The sequence below is a fragment of the Ambystoma mexicanum genome, chromosome 12 (genome assembly GCF_040938575.1).
Source record: "Ambystoma mexicanum isolate Mex_15411 chromosome 12, UKY_AmexF1_1, whole genome shotgun sequence".
Classification (NCBI taxonomy): domain Eukaryota; kingdom Metazoa; phylum Chordata; class Amphibia; order Caudata; family Ambystomatidae; genus Ambystoma; species Ambystoma mexicanum.
The window spans coordinates 69,995,454-70,019,256 of record NC_090936.1 but is presented as its reverse complement, the minus strand read 5'-3'; the positions used below and the strand labels follow the sequence as shown (position 1 = coordinate 70,019,256).

Sequence of the window (23,803 nt, the reverse complement as noted above, 5' to 3'; positions counted from 1 at the left end):
TTTTCACTTTAATTAACAGCACGGAGAATGGTCAACCAGGTGCAGGATGCCCCAGGATTCACCCGGCCTCCCTTCCATCAATCAGTACTTTAGTGGCTATGTGTCAATTAGCTGGCTGTGGTCGGCCTCAAAACTAGGTTCTTGTCAGAAAAAGTTATGTTATCTCCTGTCAGGGCGACAGCCAGTCGTAGGTGCCTCTTCTCGCTCGGCTGGTCACGTGCTAGCACACTGTGAATCTGCTTAGTTTTCCTTCTATTTGCACATTTAATTCCTATTCGGCTTACCACCTGCCTGGGCCTCCTTATCTTGGCCTTCCTGAGATAGGCTGTTCTGTTCTTAGGTTTTGATTCCACAAAGCTACTGTTCGCTCCTTCTCTGGGTCGACTTCCCAGGCACGAGCTGGTCTTCCTGAGTTTCGGTTCAGCCGCCTCTTCTCGTTTTAGCTGGAATACGAATCCTGTCCTGTTTGACCCCCTAGTAACCTGCGTTAATTCGGCTTTGTGTAAAGTGGACTCGCACTTATATAGTGTGCTTTGTTGAGGTAGATATGTATAGGTGGCGCTTGCCGCTCTATTCTTCTACTAAGCATAGCAAGCCGCACTATTTTCTTAGCTTCTTGCGGTTACAAGCATATGTACAGGCGTTAGCTGGTTGATTGTCTTCATCCTGCTTACGGCTTAAGTTTCTTTATATTTCAACATTGTTTCTTCTTCTAAGTTCATGATATCCTTATTCATGGCGTTTCGTCTATGTGTGTCATCTTTTGGTTGTCGTTTTCTTTCATCTGTGAGTGTCTGGGCCCTCGTGTCGTCACCATTCGTCTTCAATTAAGGCCTTTTGAGTTTCTTCTGGGACAGTGTTTAAGCAATCTTCATTTCGTTTCATTTGCTGTTAGGGTTTTCTCAATGGGTATCTTACTGTCCATGGTTGTCTGTTTATTGGTACTTCAATAGGTATTGTTCTTCTGATGGGCACTGGGCAGAGCCCTACTGCGGCTCTCTGCTGGTTTATTTGCTCATCATACGTCACATATCTCGGTGTGAATGTTCCTGGTACTTCAAAATGGACGACTGGAGTGCAGGCCATATTTGGGTTCTCCTCTACAAAATGACAACAAAAGACATAACAGAGTTCCCGGCAGGCAGCTTTTATGTTTAGGTAGATCTGGTGTTCCCCTCTTTCCCATTTTTTAGGGACTCCAGGGGTTCTCCTATATCTGGTTTAGGGTTTCTTGCCCTTCCATGGTGTCCACAAGCTCTCCCCCTCCACCTCTTCTAGGGATGAGGGCTCTAATTTCTGTTGCTGATTCCCTCTTCTGGGATTAATAGTCCAATCCTCCCCCACCCCTGGCCCTTACTCACCCATTTGTTTGATTAAGGTGCACACACTACTCTTTCTGGCGGACTCTGGGGACAAAGCCCCCCCCCTCTCTAGTGCTAACCCTTTCGTCAGGTATGAAGAGGCTCCCACTCCTCCCGACCAGTGTGTTATGCAGTCTTGTCACCACATTTTCTGGACCGCCCCCAAAAGGGACTGCCCAGGAAATGCTGCGTACAGAAGACCGACACAATCAACTGGAAGCAGGAAGTGGTCTGTCGCGGGTGAGCAGGTTAGTGCTTGCGGGGATCAGGGTGATGACGACAGGATCTTGGCGGGGAGCAGATGGCTGGGTGGGCTCTGTTCTTTGGGCGGTGTATTGGGCAGGGTAGTCGAGGGAGGGGTTGAAAACCCCCCATATAGATGACAACAAAAAAATGCAGGACATATAAGGGCAGGGGTTACGGGTGGAGGCGTATTCATGGAGTCATGGCTCTTTGGAGGGGTGGTGTGCTCTGAGGCAGCTTAAAAAAAGGCTGATTTCTTTGATCTGCCTTGGAGGTGGTGCCGATCGGGGGGGAGTTATCTCTTCTGATTTGTTAGATCTATCAGCGCCGTATGATACGGTGGACCATGGTATTATTTTGCAATGCCTTAGTGAGATCGGCAATTAATCGGGAGTGGTTTAAATCAACCGGTTTTTGTTCTAACGAGATTACAGGATCCCATCAGATTGTATGGGGCAATTAAGTTGTATGTTTTTGTCTTACACACAATGTTTTGACAACAATGTCTGTTAAGTTTATCAACTATTGTTGCAGTTGCTTTACCTTTTGCCCTGTTTAATATTGATTTGTTTTCCTGTTTGTATTCAATCACATCTTTGGCAAACTAAAATTGACTTGGCTTATACTCACAAGAGTGGCATCAGTTTTATGATTCACTGAATTTATGAGCGGGGTCATTTCGTTTGTCTGCCCTGATCAGTTGTGCTTATGCTGCGTTACCTACATGGATAGATCAGGGGATCGCCACGAGCCCTCTTGATTACTGAAGCAGCGTAATATGGCATCACAGTGACTCTTCAAGGACGTGGGGCCCAGCTTACTCTTCAGGGTTCTAGAGTGCAGCCCGCTCGTCATGGATAGGACACCCAGTTCCTTCTGTTCTCTCCAGCCTTGCACCCTTTTCGACATTTTAGGTCACAAGCTTTGTCAGGATTCTCAGTACTCTACTGCTTTAATAAGGCCAGCTGGTGCAGTTTGCTCCTATCCCCACTCTGTTTCTTCTGTTGAGGGCTTTAGCTGGTGTTTCGCTATCGTGGTGTCTACTGGTGTTGCGATGCTGAGCTTGCTGGCGTTTCGTCTGACATTCTCAGGCATTTTACAGCATTCACTGGGTGGTCACACTGGCTTTATTTTGAACAGTGAATTAGTGCAGTCCCTTCTTCTGGTGCGTGTGTGCTTGATTTTAAGAAGTTAAGATTGCCAGCAGCCGTCTTTGCATCAGGCAGCCCCGCCGCTTTATCTTCTTCAACACGGTATTACCCAAATTGTTCGTTTACAATTGTTCGAATGAACAATTGACCGAATTTAAAGGGTCACAATTGACCTTTTCACAATTGATTGCATATATATATATATATATCTATATATATCGCTTTGGTAATATATGTATGTATGTATGTATTGGGCGGGTTTGGGTTGGGTGAGGAGTTGCGGGGGGTTTCCACCCCGCATATATGTTAAAATTGACCTTCACAATTCGGTCAATTGTGAAAAGGTCAATTGTCATTCGAACAGTTGTAATACGAACAATTCGTATTCAACCCTTCAACACAGGCTGTCCATAGCTCCTCAGTGGCGACAAATTCTCTCACCGTACTGGTATCATCTATGATTTGGCTCACATCCCTGCATCAGTGAGTATCCACCAGGATGCCATAGTGGGGGATGGTGTGCCGCTCTGCTTTCCTTTGGTGTTCCGAGTTAGTCCTTCAGCTCTGTATCCATCCAAGAGTATTGTTATGCAAAAGGAGTGCTGCAACGCTGGATGTTTTTTTACCTTCTGACATGTCGGTACACAAGAACTTCACAAATCTCCTTTAGGGTCCTTCTGCCATATGGGATGCCATGGCACTGGCTTGTCATTTTTAGCAACATTCTTGACTCTTGGTGAGTAAATCTCTGCAAGGGTCGGATCTCTTGGTCTCCCTGAATATATGGGTAACTGACTGACCTACAGTTAGATATCTTAGTTTTAATAGGTTCTCCTACCACTGAACTCGTATAACGGGGGATTAGGGTAATGGAAGTGGGAGGTCATATTCCATAGTCCAGGGATTCGGCTCAATCAGGTTTGGACTGGGCCATAAAATTGTTTTGGCATCACTGAAAAAGTGGCCCACAGTTGCAAATGGCAACGCACTCCTTTTGTGACAGACTGAGTAGTGCCCAAGGGGGAGCTTTTGATAGAAATGTGATGCAAATTGTGCATTTTAAAGAATATGTATCCCGCAAAACTGGTGAAAACTACTAGCCGCATAGTGAAGTAACTCATCAAACTGGCCTACATTGGCCAAAACAAGCCCACTTTCACCATATAAACTGGCCCACGGCAGCATTTAGCATTTGTGGTTCGGCTATGGGCCTATTGCCCTATAGGCCAGTCCGCGCCTGGGCTCATCGGGCTCAGAGCAAAGGCATGGACTAGCAGAGTGACTCATGACTTCCACGCTGTACCGCCTCCAGGTAGAATGGGGCTCTGACATAGGCTCATTAGGGCAGGCTTTCTTGGGTTACAGAATACCCACTATACTCTGGCATGGGGTTGGGCGCCTGACTTAGGCCCAAATGAAGAGGGAACTTCGGCATTTGTAAGTAAACATTATGGATGTGTATGGGTTCTCTCTTCAAAACCTAGCATAAATAGGAGCGGGCCTTGTTGCCGACCCTGGGGGGGGGGGCATTCTTCTCTATGGTCTCTCTCTGTGAGCAGTCCACCGTGGATGGAAAATTGGACCCCCCCCCCACCATGGGAGGTTGCTGCTGTGGATGCAGGATTCTCGTCCACGTTTCTTGCAGGAAGATCTGCAAACTCCTCCTCCTCGCCTCCCTTCTGCTAATCAAAACTATCTAGTTATCTTTGCTGCATAGCAAACCATATTAAACCTATTTGAGAGCTCAAAATGGTTCCAGGTCTTCTGTCTTCGTTTAGTGCCATTCCCTGTTGTAATACTAAATGATGTGCTTCCTCGAGCACGAGCTCTGCATCTATTTCATTGCATTCATCACAATCAAAGCTCCTGGTATTTGTTTGCTTGAACAATTAGACGTATGGCTGGGAAAATGTAAGGAAGAAATGGCATTTACGCTAAATATGCTTTATTATTTTTCTAGATGGTCGATGTTAGTATCCAAGAGCTTAAAGTCCAATTTGATCAGGAAATACAAACATTGACTATGTAAGTACATGTTTACGAAACACTTTGCTTATGGCTGACTCTAAGTGTGCTTTGATGTGGCTTATGCTCGTCCTAAATGGGATGGCAAATGTTGCAAACCTGAACGGGGAACGCGTTTCATAAAGTGTGACCTGTAACTATCTTTTGAACCACTTAGCCTGATTATGCTAAAGTGGTGCTCCTTTGGTGCTTTCAAACTGTTTGGTTTTCAACATAACTGTCAGCTGTTCTGCTTTGACTACACGAACAGACTGTAATGTCATCAACAGAACTGTACTTTAAGATTAGGGCAGATTAGAAAAGTGGCTTAAAAGTACTGCGTGGCCTCTCTTCCCTTGCATGCAGTTCAAAGGAAATCTCTTTGCAGGCCCAGTTTCGCTATAAGAAGTACATTTGGAGCAAACGGTGTTTTATCCAATCTCTGTACAACACAATCTGGCAGGATTGTGGCACCGATGGTGAGACAGTGTTCGGAGCCACTTTTACCCTAAGTAACATGTTTCCAGCAACGTGGTACTCCACATGAAACCAAATCAGGTTAAATACAAATTATGGTTGACAGTATGTGTTCTGATGATGATGAGACGCAATCCTTTTGTTAATCGGATAGATTGCAGCAACAGCCAGACAAATACACCTTAATAAGGGGTTATAGCATCCTTAGAAATGTCAGAAGTAATGTCAAACTCGTTTAGGCCAAAATGTTCCGAAATTTTTTTCTGAATGCGTGATTTGGCCGAAATGTTCGACCAGATCACACTTTCGGTGCTGGGGGCTGCGAGGGTGTTCCTCGTGCACTTGCTCACTATATTCTGAGCTGGGATTGAGGGGGTGTCCCCTGCAGCCATCCCAAAAAAAAAGGCTGCGGGGGTTGTCCCCCGCTCACTATACTGCGAGCAGGAGTTGCGGGGGAGGAAAGGACCCTGCGGCGGTTTTCACTTTCGTGATCGGGAACAGGCGTTGCAGGGACACAGCTTGTCGGAAAGTAGAGGGGTGGGGGTGTGGGGGTGTGGGTGGGGCTGTGGGCGGGGGTTTGGCCAAGTGTGAAATATTTAGGGGAGAAAAGAATTAAGTTTATTTTGAACAGATAACTTTCGGTCATTTCTCCCTCGAACATTTTTACCTCGGTCATTCAACCCCAAATTGTAAAACTGAATGGCAGTAGGTAGATGGCGTTTAATGAAAGTAGATGAAGTCCGAGCGGCAGTGTTGACAGCAGTGAGGGGCACCCTTTATTGGGGGTTTGTAGGACTATACATTGAAGACAAGCTTGCTTCAAAGCGCTGATAGGGGAAGGAGTGCAGGACATTCCTAGCTAAGTATGAGGGCATCATTCCAGATCCTGGCAAGAGAATGGGGAGTGGGTAGGCACAGAACGGCTTGTAGTGAGGGGACGGAGCCCCTGGACATTCACAGCTTAGTCCAAGGACCGCCCATTAGATCTGACAAGGGATGATGCTGGGGGTGCAGGGTGGGACAGGTATGAATTGGAGGTGGTCTGGGGACATTTCCAGGCTGGGGGCCGCATTTCAGACCCCAGCAAGAGGAAGGTGGTGTGAGAGACAAGTGGCAGAGATGACCGGCAGGGGAAGGGGCATTCAGAGATGCCACACACCTGCCTTCCATAGCTTGACACTGGGCAAGCATGGATAGCAGAGAAGGAGAAACGGGTGAAAAGATCTGTGACAGTGCTAGTGCTTTGTAAGGGGGGCTGCATGACGGACCAGTGCAGGAAAAGTGAAGGGAAAACACCAGGGTAGACATCCCTCTGCATAAAGTAGGCATAGTAGCAAAGCATGTTTTGCATGACGTAATGTGGCGGTCTGCATCATATCTGTAGGTCAGTAAGAAATGAAGGATGCTGATGGCATTGTCCTTTGCATGAGATTTATAAGGTGCAAAGCTAGCGGGGAAGCACGCAGGGATTCTCTCTGGTAATGGACTTTATGGTTTCAGCCAAGTCCTGCAGGGACCCGGCCGCACATTGTGACAAGCGTTCCAGTCCTGATCACCCCTAGCCCTCTGTCTGGATCCCGAAGGAACCCCTTGCTTTATCTTGGGCTTTATTTAGCTAGGGGTTTCTTTGGCTTGTCTGGGGACACTGCCCATGCGAATCGCCATCTTACACCATGATTTCATCACTTTCTTCCCAGGAGAATATGTTGGTGCTGCTTAATATTGCTGGAGAGTCTCCAGAAGTCTTGGCCTAATAGTGTTCATTCACCATGACTAAGGCTCCCCAAAAACACACTTAATAGCTAAACGACAACTCAACTGTTCCATTTCATACTCCAATTGCCAGTTTGATATTACGAAAATGCAAATCTATAGACGTACTTCAAAAAACATAAGCCAATACATTGGAAGCAATCAACACATGCCACGTATTTCCCATGGATTGCTGTGATGTTTTGTAATGCTCTGTGCATAGGGGGTGGTGTAGAAAAATAAATTCCATGAAGCCCCCACTCAGTTGAACATGTAGGGGTGACGACCTTTCTTCATCTGAACCAACCTGGAACTGTTAGAAAAATACATTTACTTGACCTCTTACTGTTTGGTTAGGAATGGGATTAGCAAGGTTTGAGAGAACTCATCTTGCATTTAGCTAATCCTATTACGATCAAACGTCCACGGCTATTACTTCAATATTTAAAGATAACGTGCCATTAAAATGTTGCACTTTGCAATCCAGAGGGAACTGTTTTATTTGATCCCTTGGAAAACATGATGAAGCGAGTCGCGTGCCTTCGACTTCTAAAGAAAGGATTGTTTCAGACACTGTGCTGTTGAAAAATACTGCCACTATCCTCGGGGTTAAACCCTTGTGCTAGAAGAGTTCCAAACGTTTAAGCTTTCGCACTGGAGCCATATTTAGCTCGTCTAAGATATGTTGCTACTTTGTGCATTAATAAAGGACGACGCCTAAAATAATGTGCAAAGACCAACAAATAGAAAGAACATTGTGTGGTGTTTCAAATATTAGGATTACACAGTATCAGACCACTGGTCTAAATGTAGACGCATCTGCCATCTTCTTTTGCAATAGTCATTGTTACAGAGACTTGTATTTATTTCCTAAATAACAGTGCTATGCGGTGTCTGTTAAAACAAGCCAACTGTTTGCTGTAATTATATTAAAAGAGAACATATGCCGTGCATTCACACACATGCTGGCAAAATGCTCACCGAGTATATAGTGCTCGCAGGGCAAAGGTGCTCATTAAGACCAACACCAGTAAGGTTCTGGCTAAATAGAGGTCCTTTAAGTTAAAAAGTGTTTGCTATTTATTTATGTATTTTATACTGGAAGTAAGCAACTCCTGCTTGTGTGGTGAAACCATAAAGCTCAATAGCACAAGTGACTGTTCAAACAGCCCTCATCTATGCGTGACTTGTGAGTAGCCACAGTCTGGGGAAAAAAACAATGCTGACTTCAATTAGTCAGACAATGCTACCTTTGTAAATATTCTTGCGAAGCCATTAGAATATTACAATGCAAACAACTATGTAAGCACACTTTGTTGGAAAGCTACAAGGGGAGTGCTAGTTTCCCAGTAGCATATTATCGAAGCGGTAGTGTTAAAGAAACACTCGGGTTAGTCATTTTTGCAGAGGTCCACCGCTGCAGTACGGTTACTGCTATATTCTGATGTCATTGTAGAAAGGGAGTTTACAAAATAAAACGAAACCAAAACAAGGGGTCAGGCTGTTGGGGGCGGGGGGCGGAGAGGGGGAGGGGGAGACAATATTGCAGAGCACACCGGTTTCTGAAATTAGCAGTGAGAAACTTTCTTATTCCAAAAATAATGTGCAACACAAGATTGACATCGATTCATGACATGTATACACAATATTATTAACGACTTTAAAAACACAGTGATTACAAGTGCTTTCATGACTATAATGTTCTTATATTTCTCCTTTGTCTATTCCAAGTGATGGATCAAGTTTCTTATAAATGGATACTTGGCACAAAGAATTGTCTAGGGACTATCGCTCAACATGTTTCTGTTCCTGTATCCTTTGAATGGTGAACTTACCTCAGGAGCGTTTTTTCTGTCACAGATTACCTTCACTTAAAACCTTTTCAACACCAGTTTATTAGTTACACATATTTTCTGGACCATGTGAAGGGTCTCTTTCCTTCTCCCGAAACATGTGCGGGTCTCCAAAACTGCAAAAGAACCAACATGGAAAGTAGCTATTAATAGAAAACTTATATGGGCAATTTAGAGCATAACCCAGTCCATTCCCCCTTTGAGCGGTTTGCATTACCTCTCAGATCAAATGTTTTGAGTGTTTCTTCTCGAGTCTGTATCTGTATTATAGTCAAATTCGGAATTCACAACTCCATCTATGTAGGATATATAATATATACATAGAAACCATTATCATTCACTCTCTCTCCACAACTATATTGCTCCTTAAGAAGTTCAAACTCTTTCTGTCAAATTCACTCACCCTATGGAGTCTTCATCTTTCTGAGAGGTAATGCAAACTGCCCAAAGGGGGTATGGACAGGGTTATGCTCTAAATCGCCCTATATAAGTTTGCCATTAATAGCTGCTGTCCATGGCAGTTATTCGCCACTGGGACGAGCTGGTGGCGGGCAGTTACTTTTTACAATGGTTTACTTCTTTTTATCGAGTTAAACCGCGTTTACTCTGTTTGACTCAGGGCTGTTGCCAGGTCCGAAAATGGCTGATCCTCAAAGTATTTTGTTCTGTCCCATGGCCATTTTGTCCCTTGCCTTCACCCAGGTTGAGTAACCCGAGTTTTCCTTATTTGGGCATGCAGCCTCCAGTGAAACCCGATCTTTCGCAAGCTTCTGCCTGTCACGTATGTCTGCCCAGGAAGAGGGCTGGAACTGTCTAGTTCCAATCCACACTGCTGGTGTCAGGATGTCTGCAGTGCCTGAATAACTGAGACCACCGTGGGCTGTGATTAGTCCACTTCTGGGATGCCTGCAAGAGAGCAGATCTTCTATTGGAAGTCCTCGATTTTGGCGCAAAGCTAATCTTGGATAGGAGAAGGGGCTCTGCAGCCATTCCACGTCAATCAACTGTGTTCTCAACTACAGAAGGATCCAAGTCTCCTACATGAAGAAACAGACTTGTAATAATACCAGAGATGCTTTGGAAGGTTTTGGACCCTTTGCATTCTGCTGTCCCGTCGGACCCCTGCTTTGTTCCTCTATCAAGAAGGCCTGCCAAGGTGCTTCATCTCTTTGGAGTAGTGGGAACAACTACTCTCGGTGCCCCCTGCTTACCCACCGAACAAGCCCCTTTGGAAGTGTTCTTGGGCCATCCAGTGAAGTGCGCAGCTCTACCTCAGGGTATCCCGCAGCTCCGCTGCCGTCTCGAGTGCAGACCCGAGACTTGGGGCATCGATTGCTTGTGGTCCCGTGCATTCCCCCTCCACATTTCGCCGGCCTAGCTCCTCTGGGTCCCGAATTAAGAGAGGGTGTAACACAGCCCACATCCCCGATTCCTGTGTCACTACTTGGTGGTGATGGTCTTCTATTGTTCAACTGCTGGCCTACTCTCCTGTGCCCTGTGAAGCCAGCTGCACTGGAATTTTCTTCATACCTCCTTCGAAAGCTGAGAAAAGGCAACATATCCCATCACGGACGATCGTTCTCCCGTGCAGCCGCTGAGAGCCAGAGCGCCACGAAACTGCAGGACTCGATCCTACTAGCGACCTTGACAAAACTGGTGACGTTTGGTCTGGACTGTTGCAAGGGTCGGTGAATACTTGCATAACTTACTGGTGGCCCCCTGGCACAGCCAATCGTTTTTACGCACAAGTATCCCTTAACGTTATTGGAATTTGGCTGGGTTAGCCTGCGCTCACTGGCTATTCTCACCACTTTTTGCCGCCAAGGGCAGGGGCTACTCTAATAGTGTGAACTTATTCTTCATCACCTCAATCCCCTTCCTGACTTGCTACAGCCCTGCAAAGAAGACTCGCTGTGTTGTTCATCTGCACGATCATGTGTTTTTACGCACAACTGTACTGTTGAGCACAAGGCTCTCCTCTTCTTAGGGTTGGACACGAACATTAGGGAACAAACCCTGAAGAATAACCTATTGCCATTTGTGTACTAAACGTCACCCCTTTGTTCACCGGTTGTAGCCTGTAACTGAATTGCACTAAGAAATGAAATGTATATGTACTGTATAGTTTAAGGATTTGTGTGATCATCGTTTTACTCCTTGCCAAAGTTACCTGAGTCCATTTGGTCTGGCCGACGACAAATATATAGATATTTTTCATATACACTTGTCTAAGAGTAGTTTGTGGTTCGTTGCTGTGTGTGCTGATTGTGGGCTTTCAGTCACTCTCACCCCCAAGTATTGACTGCCTGCCAAGATGCCTACATTGTTTTGGCTTTTCCAGAAGGTTCCCCTGTTTCACTAAACCGAGGGTGGTCTCCTAAACTTCTGCCCACCAGGTCAGAGTTTAGAAATCCATCTTTACAGTCATGTGCGTATTGGTGGAAATAGACATTTGTGTTTGATAAGGGTCTGTCCGAGGGGTTCAACATATAGGTTGAAGAGGAGTGGAGAAAGTGTGCAGCCGTACTTGACCAGGGTGGGGTTGGATCAAAAAGGGGGCATGGAGGCAAAAGGGTGTCCTGTCAGTAATGAAGGAGGTGTATAAGTCGAGGACGGTGCCTGGTAAGTTTCATACTGTGGGATAGGATGTTAAGTAGAATGGTGTGGTTGATGGTGTCGAAATCTGCAGAGATTTTGAGGAGAATAAGTAGTGTGCTGTGTGCTTCATCTATAATGATGTGGATTGCAAGAATGTGAAGTGTAGCATTTTCAGTGCTGTGCCCAGGTTGATATATTTAGAGGGGATGAGGTTCAGTAGGTGGTTTGTGGTGATGTTGGGTAGTGACCAAGCATTCCATGAGTCAGTGAGGATAGTGATGCAGTGGTAATATTCTGGGAGAATGGGGATGAGAGATGCTTATTTTTTTCAGGAGGTGAAGGAGTAAGTCTTACATAGTGTGCATGCAGGCAGAGGGGACTTCTTTTGTGTGAAATGAGCTAGCAGGTTACGGTGCACTTTTCAAAAAGGGGTCCATGCAAACATGATTTATTCCATACAACTCAACACCAATAGTGTGCTCTAGTAAGTGTGTAATGCAGTGGTCTTTTCTTTTGGTAACCACCATCCTTTTCATGTACGGCTGAGGTGGGGTGCTACAAGTTATATCAAATGCTAGAAACTATTTTGACCACAAGCCAGGTTGAATACACCCCCACCCACATAGTAACAGTCGGCACATATGAACGTTAACTAACTAGTTAAGCAAATCCTATTCATTTATAGGAGGCATCGGCTACATGTAATGTTTGTTTTTCAACAGGTGCCGACACGAGAACCTTGTGGAATTGATTGGATTCTCCAGTGATGGTGACCATCATTGCTTGGTGTACATGTTCATGTCCAATGGATCTCTTCTGGACAGATTAGCATGCTTGGTAGGTACAATTTTAATGTTGTGCTCCACCTGGGATAGAATTAAAATCCTGAGTAGGTCACTATACAGCCAACGGCCTATTTATTTATTGTTTAACCTTTTATTGAAGATGATTATAAATCTCAAGAACATATCTGTTAGTTTATTCTGTTTAACATGCCTTAATATTTTGTTGTGACCTTCTGTTGCCTTGTGATCTTTGATGAAGTCCTATGGTGGAGGCTTGGTGATGGACTGGGGTGACCCTGGGGACCTGGAGCCACCACCCATTCTATGATGCAGTTCCCCCGAGGGGTATATGGAAGATCCCCAAGGCACCCCATTTCCTCACCAGCCTTGGTGGGGAATTTTACATCCAGACCCCTCATATGCTACAGTCGGCCATCATGAGAATCCCTCAAACCTGCCAGGTCTTCTGTACCCAAAGATGGCAGAACCATAGGGGACCGGGAAGGCTGGTATTGGAAGTCGCACCATTCCTATTGGCTACCAGAGCCCAGTGCAATGTGTGGCACCAAGGTTCCAAATGATGAATGCTCTGGTACTGACCTATCTGCCCATTCATAGGATGTCCCACTGTCATGACAGTGGAGTTGTCACCCTTATTGAAATGCCGCCTTTTAGGATGATGGGTCTGGCCTCCCTAAAACCCCAATTGACATGCTACCACTAGACCGAACAGCATTATATCTGGGAGGCGAGAACTTCAAAACAAAGAGGAAACTTGCAACCTGCCTTCACTCTATGGACTGCTGCAGTGTGCCCCCCACCCCCAAGTTATCTACTGTAAAATATCCGGTTGGTTTGAGAAAAGGCAAACTGCATTCAGCATGCTGTCTTGTGCGACTTCCCATGTGCCCGGTTTGCATGCACTTGCGTATAGTGCCATGCAAGAACGCAAACACTCACCGAAGCAATAAAACAGGATTAACAGTAGCAATGGAGAGGCAGACCTCAGGCAGCCTGCAAATGAATATCTAAAATGGCAGTCTAGTGTTTCCAAACCTCGAACTGCAAGACCATACCACAGCATGCATAGGGAATGAAATAAACTAGTGGTTTCATATTCCAGCAGCGAGTCGCCAAATCGCAGGGCTCGCTTACACTGAAACCCCAGTTGAAGGGAATTAGGCAATTATCCAGTCAGCAGGTGTACCCACTGGGTCATAAAGAGACCCAAGAGGTTTGGCGCGTTGTGGCAGTCCGGAAAGAAGCGGGGTGATGAAGTAGACTGAGATCTGAACTGTAGGTGACAATAGCAAAAGTAGATATAAGGAGGAGGAGAAAGAGAACAATGGGCAAGGAGGCGGTGAAGACTGATGGGGAGTGGGGTGGAAAGAGGGTGAGTGGAGCTATAAGAAGACCAAAGCAGCAAGGAAGAATGTGGTCTAGTCTGGGATAGACTAGGTCAAAGACAAGTTTTTTTTTTTAAAATTGGGAATATATTCACATAAAACATGGTGCAAAGCCTGCTTTTTCTCTGTGCGTGTTTCAAAGGTGCTAATGTCTTTCAATTTGTTTGGTATTCAAAAGTACCTGTTTTGGCATTCAAAAGTACTCATAACAATTTTCAGTTTGTTCGGTATTCAGAAGTGTTTGTTTCAGGTTCCCGGAGCAGCCTGGCATGAGTGTTTCCCTATTTCCACTCACCGGCTGTATGTGGCAGCTCCCTTCGGCTGTTTGTGCTTTCCAGCAGCTTGCTAGCTTCACTATTCCCTTGCGGCAGCCACAGAGCAAACTTCTCGCTGTCCTCATACCTCACAGCAGCTCGAGTGCTTCCGCGCCGCACAGCTCCTGCTGCTTGCACCCGACAAGGAGGTGGCAGGACTTCCAGACCCTCTTCCGGTCCGCTTTGGCCTTGGTGTCCCACTTGGCACGGCTCTCGGTTCCTGTGTGCCCCAGCTCCTCTCTCTCCAGCCCGTTTCTCGCTCTCCTTTTGCTGTATGGCCATTCTTTTTATATACTTTGGGATTGTTAAATGAGCACAGGTGTGGGTCATTAAGTTCAATTGCCTGACTATAGCAAAACCCATTAGCTGCACATGCCTGGCTGTTCCACCTCTAGACCTCCATACCCCTCTTCTACGTCTCAGTACCAGAGCGGTGTTTGGGGCTATTTGAATTATTAATGGAAGTGTGCATACCTCTGTATTGTCTCCTCGTCTTGGTACTTGACTGATGTGTGTCTGCATCGACAGTATAAGACAGATAGGTGTTATCTCACCCAAATGAGGATGTGTGCTCCCATCCCAGTGTTGAGGTGGTGTTTCTGGGGGACATTTTGGAGGTAAGAAAAGGGAAAGGGCTAAAGGGCTGACGGCCTTGCGGCTTGAGGGATAGAGGGTTCATTCTGGAAAGGGAATTTAGTATACCATGTCTCACCTAAGGACATCCTCTTCCCCACTCCCCAAGTTCCCTCCACCCAGGCAATCCTCCCTCGCATATCCACCTCCAGGGTCAAGATCCAAAAGTGATGGCTTTTCCCAGGCCACCCGAGAGGAGGATCCTGGGGGAAAAGAAGTGAGGATGCCCTCAGGTTCCTCACACTACCTCTTTATCTCTGACTCTGCCCTATGTATTTATTCTCTTTCTGACTCCTCCTTTTCCTCCCATCTTTTTATCTTGCCCTATAACCTATGTTGTCTTTCGCTTGTTTCTTTCTCCCCTTCTCTCTATCCCTTTTCCATCCCCTCTTCTCTCTCTATCCCACCTCTCTATTTTTTCTTCACAGCTCATCTTTCTCTTTCCCTCGCTTTCTCTCTATCCCTCATCTCCATTACCTCCCTCTATCGCTCTCAACACCATTACCCTCGCTCCCTTTTTCCCTATCTGTCTTCTCTATACCGATCTATATCTAATTATGAAACAATAAAAAAACTAATTTGAATCAATAAAATGCAGAAAATAAGAATATATAGTAAGATCATTGTATTGATTGTCTCTATGTGTTACATCTTGTATTCTCAGGGTACTCTAGAAGATTCATGTTTCTGGGTTTATTGGCGAATGCTTACTTCTAAAACATGGGCTTGTATAGGCCAATATAGTGCAGATGTTAAAATACTGTTGTCCTTGAAGCTTTCTTGTAGTAAATATGATGCTCTCCCGAATGCATCTGGGAGAATTTTAGAGAGTGTCGCATTCAACAAGATATTTTATCCTGCAAGGTACTTAAAATAAATGTTCCATTATTAAAAATAGACTATTTTGTGTTCCTCTGAAATAACTTTTCATACTTGTCAGCAAGCAAACCTCACTTCGGAAATGGAGCCTGCCAATGTCTTGTAAATTTGACATAATTTATTTAAAATCTAATTAGGAAATAGTACAGAAGAGCAAAAACAGGAAAGATTATTAGCTCTGTATTGGTACAGAGAAGTACTATCCTAACTTTATTTTAATTGGCAACCTTTTGAGTAAAATTAGTGTTGGCGGCACCCCATACAAGTTATAACCAGCAAGATTTTCTTTTAAAAGTAGTCAATGTGTAATACCTTTTTTAAATAGATTCGACACCGCAGCACAGTAGCACCCACCCCTGGGAAATAGTTTGGTCCCGGTAGGGTGTCCATCCACAGTTTGAAGAGCACCAGTACAGGCAATACAGAGAAAATGATGAGACATGTATTGCTAATGGCTGAATATTACAGACTTGTGCCCCTCATGTTGTACCTGCCATGGCAATTGTATTCCGCAGGACAGTCTCCATTCCCAACGTAAGTTGAACACTATCCAATTGAATGATTGGGACGATCATATGGGACAACTGTGCAGAACAGGTGTACCCTTTTGGTTTGGCCATTGTCCAAAGCAGCACGCCTATTCAAAGAATGTTTTAAGATGATTTTGAATACAAGTCTACTAAAGCTTATTTTATTTGGTGTTGGCTGCAAAGGTTTCAGCTAACATGTAAGCCATGTGCTTTTAAGCACCCACCCTTCAACACCAATGTGAACACAAACATTTTCCCATCAGTATATGGAACCTTAAGATTTCAAAGGAAGTATAAGAGCATACTTGGATCTTGGATTGAAAGTTTACATAGCAACATGAAAAGCCAAAGCATTTATGGATTAAACCAAATGACAATCAAGAAGATGCAAATCAATTGTTAAAACATTTTGAAAATAATTGTTTCGCCTGACAGTTTCTTGTCGCTGAGTTTATTTCGAATACCAAAAAATCTTATCGGTGGCAGCTCTGTTTTTTGGATACTGATGGCGTAACCGTGAGAATGGTAGCTGTCGATGTATTTCAAAATGTACATTTGAATACAAAACATGCCGATCTATTAAAGTCTCAACTCCTTTCATTGATTACATTTAAAATACAATAGTCTTATTTTGTTTGAAGCAAATAAACACAACTACTTGTGGGTATACATTGAATGAGTCCCTTCTGCGATGTGTGTGCATAGAAGTGATTTTGTTGATGCATGGACATTACGTCTTGCTCTGTTGTGCACTATTATCATGACACAAGGGCGTTGCATAGCGTTTGCGGCTGCTGTTGGAGGGACGCAGGATATTTATTTATTTTTACATTTATATAGCGCACAAACAGCCCTCGGGCATCGTGGCGCTATTACTTGAGGGGCATTAGTTACAGGGAGGGGGATACAGGTTGACTATACATTTGCATGATGTTCATTTATACATTTATACACACATTTTTATGCATAGATTAAAAATACATTTGCAGTATTATATCATATGTAGGTGTGCAGGCATGCTGTGTCTTTTGCGGAGGCCGGTTAGGCGAAGAGCATGTTTTTCAGCGGCTTTCGGAATGCCATGTGTGATTCCTCATCACGTAGTGGTGATGGGAGGGCATTCCATTGAAGGGATGCTAGGTACGGGAAGCTAGCGCGGCCTGCTCTGACTCTTTTGATTAGGGGCACAGTGAGCAAGTTAAGAGTAAGGCATTCTAGGGGGTCTCACAAATGTGGAAAGGTGAATATGTTGTGAGAGTTAGGCCGGTGTGGTGAGGTGGTTGCACTTTTGGGTCTGTTCCAGGGCTTTGAATATGACACATTCTTTTATAGAGAGCCAGTGGGCTTGTTGCCTTGCGGCAGTGATATGTTCCCTTTTATTTTCTCTTTATTATTGTTTTAATCAAAAATAAGATTTTTACAATATAAATGTCTCAAAACTTGTCCCAATGCTTAGCTGACTTGAGTTTGTGTCAATTGGGCTTGTTGGCTGTTGTAGTTATGCGACGGCATGTCCATCGTGTCATTACTTATCTTTTAGTAGATTGGTCGCAATGTATTCTAGTAATTTTGCTGTGGTTATTTGCCAACTGGTTTTGTCACCTCCTATGAGCCTACACCACCACCTTTGTTCTTCCATCAGTGGATCATCTCTTGATGCATGGGGGATGTACCGTTGTCTTATTTTGCGCGTCGGGAGACAAACCATCAAGAGATGTCGAATTGTTTCTCGTGGTGGAGGCATGATGTCTCGACAGAAACGACAATTGGCTGTTGATGACACACCACTTATGAACAGGATTTCATTCATTGGTAGAAGATTTAGGCGTTCTCTTAGTATCAGATCGCGTGCATGTTTATTTGGAAATTTCTTTATGAAATTTTGCAGCTCGTTCAATTTTTTTGTGTTGCCAGGGAGATGAGAAGTGAGCTTTTGTTTCGCGGCTGATTCGGTCGAATTTGCCCAATCTCCAGGATTCTGCATGGATTGTGGATGAGCTCGTCTTCGTTAGAGGGCGATGTCATCCAGGAGCAAGGTTTTTTGTTTTTGCCAAGTTATTAACATCGCAGATTTGCTCGTGTCCATCTCGCTCTTGATCATTTTGTAGATTTCGTTGCCGTCGACCATTCTGCACTTCCTGTAGAGCATTAGTGTATTGCAGCTCACCGTACACTCCAAGGACTGGAGGCTCAGCTCACATCGTATTGCCACTCCCGAGGTAGAATTCGGGAGCTTGAGCACTGATTTCCAGAATGTGGCTTCCAGTTTGGGCCAGATATTCTTTGGGATGGTCGGCATGGCCTCAGTGCCGTATGTTACAGCAGGCACCACTTTCATTTTGTAAAAATGGATTGTTGGTTGTAGTGAGAATTTCCCAAATTTACGATCAATTGTCTTGGCCTGAGCAGCAAGTTTTTAAAATCTTTTTTGAACAGTTCTGTTTGCATAGTGATTTCACTTTTTGTGCTATCAAGTTGTACCCCCAGGTACTTGAAGTTCTGAATGATTTCGATTTTTGAATCTCCCAGAAACCATTTTAGGTTTTCAGTTTTCTTTTTCTTTTTCTGCAGGATCAAGGCCTTGGTTTTACCTCTATTGATTTCCAAAATGTTTTCACTTGCGTACTGTTGGAGACCGTTAAGTTGCCGTTGCAGGCCTACTGGAGTCTGGTCGAATAATGTGAGGTCGTCCGCGTAAAGAAGTCGTTCCATCATGTTGTTTCCAATTTTTGGTGCGGAGGCACGCGTGGTGGTTGTGCTTTATTGAAGGTCGCCTATATAGGCTAAGAATAGTGCTGAGGCTAGTGGGCAGCCCTGCGTGACTCCCTGTGTGATCGGAATTTCGTCAGATGGGTCTCCTTCGTGGCTTAGACGCACCCTCATCGAGGTGCTGTGATGCAAGGCTTGTATGGGAGCCAATATATCTTCCGGACAGTTCCAGTCTCTCAATTTGGTTCAAGGGCAGTGTCTCTAAATGCGGTCGAAAGCTTGTGTGAAGTCGACGAATACGACAAAGAGACGTTGACCAAGTTGTAGGGCTTTGCTTTTCAGTATGCTGAATGTTAGTATGTTACCTGCTGTCCCAGCGTTTTTTTTAAAGCCTGATTGCAGATGGTCATTTCAAGCTTGGGCTGTTTCAGCTAATTGCAATTTCCTTAGGAGTAGGGCACCGAAGACTTTGCCTATGCAGTCGAGCAGCGCTATTGGCCGAAAGTTCAGAGGGTCCTTTATGTCTCCCTTTTTTGTAAATGGGAATTATCGTTGCTGTGGTCCATGATTTAGGCACTGAACTCGACTCTTCACAGCGTCGAAAGATTTCGCTGATCAAGGCAGCCCATTCTTTAGGGTGCGCTTTTAGTTCAAAGTTGGTGATCCCGTCCGGTCCGGGAGCTCGTGAATTTTTTATTTTTTTGATGACTTCCAGAATGTCTTCGAGATTGATCCATTTTGCATTGTTGTGCTGACGCTCCCCTATGTTTTCAGGTGTGACGGATTTGAACACTTCAGCAAAATGTGTTTCCCATGTGAGCTGAGAGATATTGTTTGTTATCAAATTTTCCACTGGGGATTCTATTGCTCTCAGTAAGGACCACAAATCTCTGGCGGTGTTCATTATTAGCGCTTTGGTGATGTTTTCTGCATCCAACTGATATAGTTTGCTTCTGTGGGCTCGTACCCAGGCTTTGTACTCTGATTTCAGGATTTTGAGTATAGCGTTGCCATCTGCAGTTGGATGGCATTTTTTTATGGTCCTCGTGACTCTTCTGTACTCAAGTCTTCTCACGACCAAACCTTTGTTTTAATTGTGTTTTTTGATGAAACCTGTGGTCTTCAAAGTTGTTTTTGGGCGTGTATATGCCAATAGCAGTGGTTGGTAGTTGACTGCTTTGGTTTCAGCCTTCTGGACGTCTCCTTTGTATCTGTGCGTTAGGTCTTTGATCGCTGCGGCACTTAGTTTAAGCCGTGTTTCCTGGACATTGTTCTCGATGTCCATGCCTGTTCGAAGATTCTTTGCACCTGGAATTGACCATCAGGTCTCCAGGAGATTGTGGTTGCTGGCTGTTAGGAAAGATTTCTTAATTGTGGGTAATTTTCCTTCCATGTGGCAACCCCTAAACTTTTTGCTGTTGTTTCACCAGGATCTAGACTTTGCCAGAGAAGTGCAGGCTCCTGTCGCACTCCTCTGGGCTTTCGCTCCATTCTTACAGGGAAACTGACATGCCCTTAAGACAGTCAGTACCTGGAAACGTTGTTTTCCGTAGTTCTTTTATCATGTTGCAGCTTTCGCACAACATGACACAAGAGGGCACTGTGAGCTAAGTTACTACTCTCTTTGGTCTCTAGTCTTCTACAGGCCCTAGATACTCTCTTTGGAGTGTTAATGAACGGCGTAAGTGAATCATGGACGGGACTGGTGGCAGCGATCGTTTCTTGGTGTTTTTGAGCTCCTTTTGGCGTTTAAGCACGTTTCTCGTGCTTAGCCCAAAATGGTGGCCTGGCTCCCAAAATGGTCAGACCACGAGGCTCTTTGTCCTGTCCGCTGACAATCTTGCCCCCTTCACTTTCCCCAGGTCGAGCCGACCCGGGGCCTTCCTTATTTGGGCATGGACTTTCCCGCGAAACCCAGATGCTTTCGCAGGCTTCTACATGTCTTGTGTGTGCTCCAGGATGTGGGCTGGGATGTCTGGTCCCAATACACATCCTGGGTGCCAGAGAGTCTAGTGTGTCGTGAATGCCTGGGACCTCTGTGGTTCATGATAGGTCCATGTATGGTGTGAGTGTTTTGTGAGCAGATCTCCCATTGGATCCCCTCCGTTTTGGCGCGAAGGGAACCGTGGATAAGAGGGGGCTGGAAACACCAATACCATGTCGATCTCCTGAGTTCTCACGAACGAAGGAATACAGGAGCCAAGTATCCTGCAACTACGAGGCTGAACCGAGGAATCGCTGGTGACCCGCTGAAGGACTGCTCCTCTGCACTGCTGTCGCTTTGTGAAACCCTTTCTACCTCTGATCGAACGAGAAGGCCTGTACTGGTACTTCGACCCCTTGGAATAGTGGGAACAACTATTCTCGGCATCTTCACCATCTCCTGCACGTAAGCCTTCGGAAGTGTCTCTGGGCCATCCAGCAGACTGACCAGCCTACTGAAGGCGAGCGTCTCCCAGATAGCACTATCCTCCCCACAATGAGAGACAGTAATGGACTGTCCCAAGATGGGAATAAGGCTAGGACAAAGTGCGGGTGAGCTTAAATGGGAGTTTATCAATCAGAGTAGGGCATGCAAAGGACTCTGCAAACTCCGAGAGCGCTCTGTCTGACAATAGCAGACAGGCGTATATATTTACAAATAGCGTCACAAGAACCTACATGCTATAGGGGGCACAAGTTTGTGGGGATTGGGTGCCGACGACTAACTATAGGTGTTGCTGCGATGTGGTTTGCCGTGGTTGGAGGACGTCACTGGTTACCCTCGTGGGTTGGGCTGGGCCTGGCAGGTCAGCTGGGCTCATCCGGACGGTGTTGTTGTGTCAGCCGTGACCAGTGTCAGTGATGAACGTCTTTCCTGGCTTTCTGCCCTAAGGCCACGCACACCGCAGTCATTCAACATTGCAATATCATCTTCTCCGGTAAATCTTCCAATAGGTTATTCTACAGGTTAATGCAACACAGGAGGAATGCGACTAGAGTGGGGTCTTTTGGTGATACATCAATACATGGTTACCATCGTCCTGTTGACCGGGTATCATAGGTCGCGAGGTTGGGTCTCAGAGCATGGGACGGCCTGTCCGTGTTATGTCTCGTTAGGAGTAATTATGAATGTGTTCCTGTAGTGTTGCCATAATATTGGGTGTCCTACTTTTACAGGGGCCATTAACCTAGGGTGAGCCGGTGGGTCGTGGAGCCTAAGAAAGGGCGCCTTTGGATCTGTGTTTTAAGGCCGGGTATACTGCTGGGTTGTAAATAATTCAGGTGGCAGGCCGTGGCCTTGGGTGCTGCGGGGGGAATGTGAATGTTTGAAGCGGCTCCAGCCGAATTGGGGGAGGTGGAGCAGAGCAGCACATGCCTCTGCTTTTTCGTCTGGCAGGTTTCACTGGGAGGAAGGGGGAATGGCCTTGCATGTGCTCACAAAGGTATTTTCCTTGTGTGTTGCAGTTTTAAGTGGAAGAGACATAATCATTCACATAATATACAATACTCATTGAGTCTTTTCAAAGCTTATGTTTTTGACATTGTTGGTTCCTTGCACATGGCCGTTTCAAACACGTTACCTATACGTCAAGTATTTAACAACCACAACATTTTGTTACATTTCTATACATGTGCGTTAAGTGAGGTAGTAGTAAGGTTGGTGGAGCACGCAGGAGCAACCCGCTAGTAAGACTGACGGCAGTGACACATAGTGAGCTTGGACATACATATGGTGCATTTTCGTGCACCCTTTGCATGAGCTCCCAATAGGGTTGCATTTGTCTTCCTTTGTGTTCTAGCAGCATTAGTTCAGTTATGGCATGGGACCTGGGGGTGCAGTCTTCTCGGCGAAACATACAACATGAAAAAACCCCTGTGACACTTTTACTATTTGCGCATAACTACGGGGATGTGGGTACTTCATCCCGAATGTCATATAAGCACACATTCTGCCATCTTCATGGTGGTTACAGGTTTTTAGTCAGAAAGGTCGTGGAGAGAAAGGTTTCATCACAGGTGGTTTGCTCATTAGTATTTGGGGACTCTGTTTTTTTCCGGGGACCATTTTACAGTTCTTTTCCACCCCGGCCCTGCTGGCCGGGTCATACTGGAAACAGAGATACACTGCGGAAGGTGAAATGTTAGTGTTGGTATCTAACACTAGCTCATGTCCGTCTGTTCGTGGGAACGGGCTCTCAGCGGATCTGCCAGAGAGCTGCGGCCACAGGGATAAGTGAAACTCTCAGAGGGTGGGAGCCGCGCTGCGGTGCACAGGGCTCAAACCATCTTTATTTCACAAAATGGTTTCCAGGGCCTAGCTAAATTCAGCATGTTTGGTCAATGTCTTCAGCCAGTGGCCCACCTATCACCTGGGCCCTGGTGGCAGGGGGAACCCCTAACGAGCCATGGACTTCACAAGGGGGAGAGGATGCAGGGGAGGGGGGTCTCATGGACCAATCCTCCCATACACTACCCAGGAGTCTTGCTCTATAACCGCCGTCAGGTTGTGTTGTATTACGAGTCCTTGTCACTCTCACACGATTCGTACACTTGGCATTCCCAGGTCTGAAGTGAGTAGTGTACATTGGGCTGAAATACACACGGCCGCTCCGTTGCCCTGCTCTGGTAACAATCTGTGCGGGTTCACTGCGTTTGGGACGTCCTCAACTCAACTTCTGCTGCTGCGGAATCTACACGACGCTGAGACGTCCCCTGCTCGTATCTGAACCTGCCAGCACCGAAACTGACGCAGAGAAGCCTGGGTCTGCCTGCATCGGGAACCGGTGAGTAGCATCGCTAGGAACTGGTCACCCTCCTGCAGGAGCCCATAGCTTTTCCCCGCTGTGTCTAACAGCATGCCTTTCCGTACTTGCGCTCTGCTTCTGCCCACAGTGGAGGCTGCGCTTGAGTCGCGGAGCTCTGTTCATCTTCATTTGTTCACCGAACTGAACTGCCTGATTCCCTCGAGGAGGCTCTCCTTTTGCCCGTTGGCACCCGCGTGGGCAGGTACTTTTGAGCACAAGGCTCCACTCTTCGTAGGGCTCGGACTTCCTGTTAGGTGCCTCTGAAGGCAGACTGGGTCTAATTATTATTCGCACTGCCTGTTTTCCTCCCCATCTAGGGAG

The 23,803-nt window shown here is 45.7% G+C and overlaps 1 protein-coding gene across 1 annotated transcript in view; it reads left to right on the top strand.

The window, feature by feature from the left end:
- Positions 1-23,803, top strand: part of IRAK4 (interleukin 1 receptor associated kinase 4) — a 149,925-nt gene that overhangs the window by 83,913 nt on the left and 42,209 nt on the right. Inside the window, exons 6-7 of the mRNA XM_069628018.1 lie at positions 4,716-4,780; positions 12,162-12,276. Of these exons, the coding sequence (XP_069484119.1) occupies positions 4,716-4,780; positions 12,162-12,276 (180 nt within the window). The remainder of the gene's footprint in view (positions 1-4,715; positions 4,781-12,161; positions 12,277-23,803) is intronic.